Raw genomic sequence first — 9,975 nt, 5'->3', positions numbered from 1 at the left:
CTGTATGTAAGACAGCAAAAAAGACACAGATGTGTATAACAGACTTTTGGACTCAGACGGAGAGGGAGAGGGTGGGATGATTTGGGGGAATGGCATTGTAACGTGTACTGTCATGTAAGAATCGAATCGCCAGTCTATGTCTGACGCAGGATACAGCATGCTTGGGGCTGGTGCATGGTGATGACCTAGAGAGATGTTATGGGGAGGGAGGTGGGTGAGGGGTTCATGTTTGGGAACACATGTACACCCGTGGTGGATTCATGTCAATGTATGGCAAAACCAATACAGTATTGTAAAGTAAAATAAAGTAAAAATAAAAATTAAAAAAAAAACATTTGAGAAGTCATATGCTGAAAGAGTAAATGGGCAGATGAGTATCCATATTGTTCATGGTTCCCTACAATAACTTTGTTCTCAATGCTTCTGAATCCATTAGAATTTCAATGGTTCTTCTCATTCTAATGATTAAGTTTTCAAAACTTCTCCACCGTCTTTAAAATGCTGACAAAACCTTTTCCATAAAACCATGAAAAAAACTTAATGTGACATTCACAACCCGTTATTTTTGTCTGTTTTCAAAAACATTGAGCAAATCTTACCTCATTGTGCTTATGTGGAGACTCATGGCTGCCTCCCTCGCCTTCAGATGAGAACTTCTCTAGAAAGATTGCCTAGTAAAGAAAAAAAAAAAATATATATATATACTCACGAAGGATTATTAATGACTTCCTTCAATGCGTTAGCAAATCTCTTGTTGACATTGTTTCCAAGTCCAACCTGACAGCTGTTCCCTTGGATTTCATTCGAGCGATGTTATCAGCTTGATCACAAACAAAGGAGTGCCCACCATAGGGATCCCATGATAGATGGCCTCATAAACACCATTGCTTCCACCATGAGTTATAAAGGCTTTGGTTTTTGGATGGCCTAGGATTGAGTGAATTTCAGGAAGATTATTAATTATAACAGAATAAAAGAGAAATGGGTATTATAAGGCACTGGAAGAAGCAGTATCTTTTAGATAACATTATTATGTATATTGAAAGTGCTTTTAACTTGCTTTCAGAACTCAGGGAAGAAACAGCTATGTCTGCTGAAGGGTAAATGAAGATTTTGTGAAAGAAGAGCTGAGTCACTTGAACATCACAAATGAATCCAGGATTGGCAGGTGAACAACTTGAAAGACCATTCTGGGTGAAAGAAACCACATGTGCAAAGAAAGAGGAGGGCATGCCAGAATTTATTCACCTAAAGATATAGTGAAGTCATTTAGTTTGATAGGAATGGTGTCAGGGGAAAAGAAGGATAATGGTAGTGGCACTGGAACCAGGGGAAGCGAAAAGCTAAATTTTATCATGAAGTGTGTTATTGCTTCACAAAAATGATTGTGCATTTTTTTAAATAGGAAATTGAGAGTCATTGATAATGGCAGAAGAGTTCTTATTTTTAGTAGCATTTAACATACCTCTACAGAATGGAAATGATAAGTATAAGGAAAGAATTCAGAGACAGAACAACAATGCAGGAAATCATTGCAAAGTTCACTGTGAGAAGTAATTACAGCTGAAGTAAAGATTCTGGCTGTGAGGGATGTGACTGTGTAGAATAAACTGACAACTGTTATATGCTCTCCTTTTTTTCTCATAGCAAAGAAAATTATAATAAAGTAGTAAAGTTTTCCTTTTCAGTGTTTTAATAATTGCTTTGTAAGTGTGTTTCCTGTTGAAGCACTCTCACTCTGCTCAGCTGTTACTCATGTTTTCATATTGGTTGTGACAAGTCTCACCAAGAAGGTCATTCTGGGGAAGCCATTTATACAACCGGGTGTTGGGTCCTAAGTTATCTGGTTTTTTGCCATCATATCTCCATAGCACCTGTTAAAAGTAAAGGAAATACTTTATTTTATGAGTTGAACTTCAAAGTTATACTAATACTTTCTAAATTGACTAGATACATATAATTACATGCCTTCCATATGACATGTAAGGAAATGAAGAGATATTAAGTAGTGGTAACTAGTAATACAAAGACATAAATAGGAATACCTACGTTTGATGTATTAATTATGTACACATGATGGCAAAGACAAGTGAGATTTTCAATGAACAATTCAAATATTAAAAAAAAAACTGCTTCGTTGTTGCTTTACAGTCACTAAGTTGTGTCCAACTCTTTGCACTCCATGAAGTGCAGCATGCTAGGCTTCACTGTCCTTCACTATCTCTCAGAAGTTGCTCATATTCATATCCATTGATTCGGTGTTGCTATCCAAGCAACACATCCTCTGTCACTCCCTTTCCCTCCTGCCCTTAATCTTAGCATCAAGGTCTTTTTCAATGAGTCATCTCTTTGCATCAGGTGGCCAAGAGTATTGGAGCTTCAGCTTCAGCATCAGTCCTTCCAATGAATATACAAAGTTAATTCACTTAGGATTGACCAGTTTGATCCTGCTGTCCAGGGGACTCTCAAGAGTCTTCTCCAACACCACAGTTCAAAAGCATGAATTTTTTGGCACTCAGCCTTCTTTATGGTCCAACTCTCACATCCATACATGACTACTGAAAAACCATAGCTTTGACTATATGGACTTGTCCAGGCAAGTGCTGTCTTTGCTTTTTAATGCACTGTCTAGACTTGTCATAGCTTTTCTTTCATGGATAGGTGGTTTTATTTCTAATACAATAAGTCAGAGGTAGATTACACATAACGTACATACTCATTTGCTTTCTTTATATGCTAGTGCTCATTTTAAAATTCAATATTCACTGATTTATTTTTGACTGTTATAAAAGAGTTTACTTATATCAAGTAGCTAAAATGGGAAGTTATTTTATTAGAATTTTACACGTTTTGATTACAAAGAAGAAAACATATGCAGTCAATCACCTAAATTAAATATTTTGGCTTATTTATAATTTATTAATCCCCTTCATAGATCACAGCCTTGTCATGGTAAAGCGGCTTGTGTAACTCAATGAAGCTATGAGCCATGCTCTGCACGGCTACCCCAGGGCAGATGGGTCATAGTGGAGGGTTCTGACAAACTGTGGTCCACTGGAGGAGGGAATGGACAACTACTCCGGTATTTGTGCCATAAGAACCACATGAACAGTATGGAAAGACAAAATATATGACACTGGAAGATGAGTTCTCCAGGTCAGAAGGTGTCCAATATGCTGTGGAGGAAGAGTGGAGGGCAATTACTAATAGTTCCAGAAAGAATGAAGTGACTGGGCCAATGAAGAAATGATGCTTAGTTGTGGATGTGTCTGGTGGTGAAAGTCTGATGCTGTAAATAACATAGGATCCTGGAATGTGAGGCCAATGAAATCAAAGTAGTTGGACATGGTCAAGCAGGATATGGCAAGAGTGAATATCTAACATCATTAGGAATCCATGAACTAAAATATTCAAGTTCAATGAATTTAATTCAGATGACCATTATATCTACTACTGTGGTTAAGAATCCCTTAGAAGAAATGGAGTAGCCTCACAGTTAACAAAACAGGTCTGAAATGCAGTGCTTGGGTGCAATCTCAAAAACCGACAGAAATGATCTTGGTTCATTTCCAAGGTAAACCGATTCAACATCACAGCAATCCAAGTCTGTGCCACCAAACCACTAATGCTGAAGAAGCTGAAGTCGATTGATTTCAGCAAGACCTACAAGACCTTCTAGAATTAAGCAGTAAAAAAAAAAAAAAAAAAAAAAAAAAATGAAGAAGTCTTTTCATCATGGGGATAGGAATGTAAAAGTAAGAAGTCAAGAGATATCCTAGGATAAGAGGCAAGTTTGGCCTTGTAGTACTAAAAGAAGCAGGACAAAAGCTAACAGACTTTAGTTCAGAGAACACACTGGTCATAGTAAACATCCTTTTCCAACAACTGATGACTCTACAGCATGGACATCACCAGATGGTCAATACTGAAATCAGATTAATTATATTCTTTACAGCCAAAGATAGACGCTCTATACAGTCAGCAAAACAAGACCTGGAGTTGACTGTGGTTCATGATCATGAGCACCTGAGCTGCAAAATTCAGATTTGAATTGAAGAAAGACTTAAATTGAAAGCGGGGAAAACTGCTAAGCCATTCAGGTATGACAGAAATCAAATCCCATATAATTACACATGTGGAGGTGATGATTAGATTCAAGGGATTATATCTGATATACAGAGTGCCTGAAGAACTGTGGATAGAGGCGTGTAACATTGTACAGGAGGCAGCGATCAAAAGCAATCCCAAAGAAAAGGAAATGCCAGAAGGCAAAATGGTTATCTGAGGAGGCTTTATAAATAGTTGGAGAAAAGAAAGGGAGTGAAAGCCAAGGGGGAAAGGAAAAGAAAGCTATATTCAACTGAATGCAGAATTCCAGAGGATAGATAGGAGAGATAAGAAGGACTTTAATGAACAATGCAAAGAAATAGAGAAATCAATGGGATGTGAAAGACTAGAGATCTCTTCAAGTAAATTAGAGATCCCAAGGGATCATTTCATGCAAAGATGGGCCACAATAAAGGACAGAAATGGTATGGACCTAACAGAAGCAGAATGATATTAAGAAGAGGTGGCAAGAATACACAGAAGAACTATACAAAAGAGGTCTTAGTAATCCTGGATAACCATGATGGTGTGGTCACTCATCTAGTGCCACACATCTTGGAGTGTGATCGAAAATGGGACCTTAGGAAGTATTCCTGTGAAGAAAGCTAGTGGAATTTCAGCTGAAATATTTCAAATCCTAAAAGATGATACTGTTAAAGTGCTGCATCTCAATATGCCAGCAAATTTGGAAAACATAACAGTGGCCATAGGACTGGAAAAGGTCAGTTTTCATTCCAAACCCAAGGATGGGTAATGCCAAAGAATGTTCAAACTACTGTAAAATTATGTTCCTTTCACATGCTAGCAAGGTAATACTCAAAAATCATTTATCTCGGCCTGAGCAGTACATGAACCAAGAACTTCCAGATGTGCAATCTGGGTTTAGAAAAGGCAGAGGAACCACAGATCAAATTCGCCATCATTCATTAGATCATCAGACAAAGCAAGAGAATTCCAGGAAACATCTACTTCTGCTTCACTGACTATGTTAACCTTTGACTGTATGGATTCCCAACAAACTGTGGAAAATTCTTAAAGAGCTGGGAATACCAGACCACCTCAACTGTCTCCTGAGACACTTGTATGCAGGTGAAGAAGCAACAGTTAGAACCAGACATGAAACAACAGACTGGTTCAAAGTGGGGAAAGGAGTACACAAAAGCTGTATATTGTCACTCTGCTTACTTAACTTACATATGCACAGTGCATCATGTATAACTACTGGGCTGAGTGACTCACAAGCTGGAATCAAGCTTGCTGGGAGAAATATCAATAACCTCAGATATGTAGATGACACCACCCATATGGCAGAAAGTGAAGAGGAACTCAAAAGCCTCTTGATGAAGTGAAAGAGGAGAGTGAAAAAGTTGGCTTAAAGCTCAACATTCAGAAAACGAAGATCATGGCATCTGGTCCCATCACTTCAATGGGAAATAGATGGTGGAAACAGTTAAAAGAGTGTCAGACTTTATTTTTTTGAGCTCCAAAGTCACTGCAGATGGTGACTGCAGCCATGAAATTAAAAGACACTTATTCCTTGGAAGGAAAGTTATGACCAACCTAGATAGCATATTTCAAAAGCAGAGACATACTTTGCCAACAAAGGTCCATCTAGTCAAGGCTATGGTTTTTCCAGTAGTCATGTATGGATCTGAGAGTTGGACTGTGAAGAAGGCTGAGCACCTGAAGAACATTGATGCTTTTGAAGCTGTGGTGTTGGCAGAAGACTCTTGAGAGTCCCTTGGACAGCATGGAGATTCAACCAGTCCATTCTGAAGGAGATCAGCCCTGGATGTTCATTGGAAGGACTGATGCTAAAGCTGAAACTCCAGTACCTTGGCCACCTCATGAGAAGTAGTTGACTCATTGGTAAAAGACTCTGATGCTGGAGGGAATAGGGGGCAGGAGGAGAAGGGGACGACAGAGGATGAGATGGTTGGGTGATATCACCGACTCGATGGACATGAGGTTTAGTGAACTCTGGGAGTTGGTGACGGACAGGGAGGCCTGGCATGCTGCAATTCATGGGGTTGCAAAGAGTCAGACACGACTGAGTGACTGAACTGAACTGAAAGAGACTCTTGATGTGGGTGAAAGAGGAAAGTGAAAAAGCTGTCTTAAAACTCAACATTCAAAACAATACGTTCATGACATCTGGTCCCATCACTTCATGGCAAATATATGGGGAAAATGTGGAAGCTGCTGACATATTTTATTTTCTTGGGCTCCAAAAGCATTGTGGATGGTGACTGTAGCCATGAAATGAAAGACACTTGCTTCTTGAAAGAAAAGCCTATGACAAATCTAGACAGAATATTAAAAGCAGAGACATCATTCTACCAAAAGAGGTCCATATAATCAAAGCTATATTTTTTTCCAGTAATCATGTATGGATATGAGAGTTGGACAGTAAAGAAGGTTAGGTAAGGTAAGATAAGGTGAAGTCACTCAGTCATGTCCTACTCTTTGCGGCCCCACAGACTATAGGTCTACCAGACTCCTGTATCCATGGGATTTTCCAGGCAAGAGTACTGGAGTGGGTTGCCATTTCCTTCTCCAGAGGATCTTCCTGACTCAGGGATCGAACCCAGGTCTCCTGCATTGTAGGCATACGCTTTACCATCTGAGCCACCCTAAGAAGTCCTTAAAGAAGGTTAAGGCCACTGAAGAGTTAATGGCTTTTGAATTGTGGTGCTGGAGAAGATTCTTGAGAATCCCTTGGACTGCAAGGACATCAAACCAGTCAATCCTAAAGGAAACCAATCTTGAATATTCATTGGAAGTACTGATGCGGAAGCTCCAATACTCTGGCCACCTGGTAACTGTTTGGAAAGAATCTTGATCTGGGAAAGGTTGAAGGCAAAAGGAGAAGGGCTGGCAGAGGATGACATGGTTAGATAGCATCACTAAATCAATCGGACATGAATCGTGGACAAACCCTGGGTAATAGTGAAGGACAGGGGAGCCCAGCATGCTGTAGTCCATGGGATTGCAGTGATTCAGACGTCTTAATGACTAAGCAACAACAGCAGAATTTTTTAATAATGTTAATTAGTGCTGCCGAAGAAGTATGTTCTCTTAACTTACAAATTATTAAGCCCTACTTCCAAAAACAATGAAAAGTGAAATTGTTTGACTGGAATCAATATTGCATGACTACATTTATTGTTAAAATTTAACTCCCCGAGAGCATCTGTATGTGTGTTGTGTCCTCAGAAGTCCTTCAAAGAAAAGGAACAAGTGACAAAGTGATAGGAAATGTCTAAAATCATATCTTTACAGAGTTTCACAGACTTATTAAATAGTTGTCCATGATTAAGGTTATTGTATCTACCTTTTGTGGAATTTGAGCAAAGGCTGATGCAATCACCTTGGCTCTGTCTTCTGACATGTTACTGACCATTGACCCCAAAGAAAACACCACAATTCCATTTTCGCCAGAGCTCTGCACAAACTCTTCCATTTCCTGTGAAAAAAGAATTTGCCCCATCACAAAACAGCAGCAACATAGCATACATTATTGAAGGGATTGCTATAAGCGAACTAAAGAGAGAAAATCAGAAATTGTCTCGAGATATTAGAGTAGAGATTTCTTCACAAAAATATTGTGGTAAGATACACATGGCATAAAATTTACTTTCTTAATTGTTCCTAAGTGTATAGTATAGTAGTGTTAAGTATACTCACATTGTGCAACCAATCTCCAGATCTTTTTCATCGGACAAAACTGGAAGTCTATGACTATTAAAAACTCTACTTTCCTCTTTCTCTAGCCTTTGGCAAGTTTCATTCTACTTTGTTTCTACAAATGAGATTAGTCTGGATACTTCTTATAAGTTGAATTGTAGAGTATTTGTCTTTTTCTGACTAGTTATTTTCACTTAATATAAGGTTCATTCATGTTGTGAGATGCTGTCAGAATTTCCTTTTAAAGGTGAGTAATATTCCATTGTTTGTATATATGATATTTGTTTATTGCTTCCTCTGTTGATAGGACATTTGGGTGGCTTAAACCTCTTGGCTCCTGGTGAATAGAGCTTTCATGAATACTGTTGTACAGATATCTCATTGGGATCCTAATTTCAATTATTTTGAATATAAAACCAGAAAAGGAATTGCTGAGCTCTATGTGTAGACAGGTTTTATATTAGAAAGTATGCATTATTCTTATCACATACTATACAGTTAGCTAATAGAGTGATTTCCCTCCCTCACCCACCCCACTCTCCCAATTCCCTTGAACATATTAACTTCACATCTTGGACTTTGGTCAGTTGTACTAATAAATATATTCACACTATAAAATCATTAAAAAATTTTTCTGAGGGACTTTATATTATTTTTTATAATTTTTCTAAAAGCATTTTTTCATCCTTGAGATCCTGCGGAAAGAATGGGTGATATGAGGTCAATTTCTTCCATTATATATATTTGTGCAAATGTGTTTCTGTATAAGCAGGAAATAAGATAGAGCCAGTACTAGTAGTGACAAGGAGATACTATTAAATTATATTATCCTCAAACTCTTCATTAGTCTTGATGTTAATTACTTAACACAGATTCTTGAGAAGGCAGTTACTTGCCAGATTCAACTCCCTTTGGTTCTTTGTTATTATAATTCTGCTAACTCATTTATTTATTCCAGACAGACTTTTTTAAGAATTATTTAGGTTATTCATTAATATTTCATTTTCCTGACTAATGAACACTATGAAAAAAAAATATGATCTGAATCAGTTTATGGCATTCATTCAGCTCTGTAATCCTATTCTTCATTTAGACTTTGTCATAATTTCCAAACTCTGTCTAAAATACTAACTACTGACTTGAAGAGTCAAGTATTATAGTTTGGAAGTTCTATGAAATAGTTCTGTGAGTTCTATTTATAATCCAAATTTACACTTGTATAGTTACTTATTTGAGAGACCATATTGCTGTGTTTCTTTACATATGATGCCTTTGTCCTGAACTTGCATAATTAATGTCACAGATGGAATGTGTTATGTCTAACTGCGGTGAAGGACCTTCAACTTGACTTCACTGAGTCCTCCTGGGAGCACCTGCTCCACAGAGGAAAAGGTGCCCAGGGCTTTCTGCCAGCACAGGTCTGGTCGGCTTTTGAGTAATTCAGTTCTAACTAAATAAAGCTCCAGGTGAATCCGTATTTGCCTGGAATTTTTTCTGAATTATTTTGCTTTGTGGTCCTGATCCTTTCTGATTAAAAAAAGTTACTTTCTATATTAGAATAATTCCAAATGTTGAATGGCAACCCACCCAATATTCCTGTCTGGGAAATCCCATTGACAGAGGAGACTAGCTGGCTATAGTTCACAGGGTCACGAAGAGTCAGACATGACTGAGCATGTATGCATATTCAATGTTGTGCACCTTAGATCTCTAGTATTTATTTTCTAAGAAATGCAAATTTGTATCCTTAAACAACATTTCTCCTGTTCTTCCAACTCTCAGTCCTGGCAACTACCATATTACTCTCTGTTATTACAAGTTTGGCATTTTTAGATTTCATATACAAGTGATTTCTTTATAGTTTGTCCTTCTCTGTTTTTTTCAAAAAGATAAACAAAACTGAAAACATTTAGTTAGACTAATCAAGAAAAAAGTGACTCAAATAAATAAGATTAGAAATGAAATGGAGACATTACAACTAACTGAAAAATTACATAGGATCCGAGGCTACCATGAATAATTTAAGCTAAGAAATTATTAATCCATATATGAGAAGAATGGAGAAGTTCTTAAAAACAGAACCTACCAAGAATGAATCAGAAGATAGAAAATGAACAGAATAAGTAAAGAAATTGAATTGGTAATCAAAAACCTATCAACACACAAAGGCCCAGGGCCTGA

The 9,975-nt window shown here is 37.7% G+C and overlaps 1 protein-coding gene across 1 annotated transcript; it reads right to left on the bottom strand.

Moving 5' to 3' along the window:
* Window positions 1-799: 799 nt before the first annotated feature.
* LOC108635556 (UDP-glucuronosyltransferase 2B31-like) lies at window positions 800-7,819 on the bottom strand. The gene is made up of 4 exons (XM_018045654.1): window positions 7,795-7,819; window positions 7,442-7,573; window positions 1,787-1,874; window positions 800-927 (listed from the first exon to the last, which is right to left on the bottom strand). The coding sequence occupies exons 2-4, from the start codon at window positions 7,568-7,570 to the stop codon at window positions 800-802; spliced, it is 345 nt and encodes a 114-aa protein (XP_017901143.1). The 5' UTR covers window positions 7,571-7,573; window positions 7,795-7,819.
* Between the last annotated feature and the right edge of the window lie 2,156 nt (window positions 7,820-9,975).

The sequence above is a fragment of the Capra hircus genome, unplaced genomic scaffold (genome assembly GCF_001704415.2).
Source record: "Capra hircus breed San Clemente unplaced genomic scaffold, ASM170441v1, whole genome shotgun sequence".
Taxonomy (NCBI): domain Eukaryota; kingdom Metazoa; phylum Chordata; class Mammalia; order Artiodactyla; family Bovidae; genus Capra; species Capra hircus.
The sequence above is the reverse complement of the archived record's forward strand: the minus strand, read 5'-3'. Positions and strand labels throughout refer to the sequence as shown.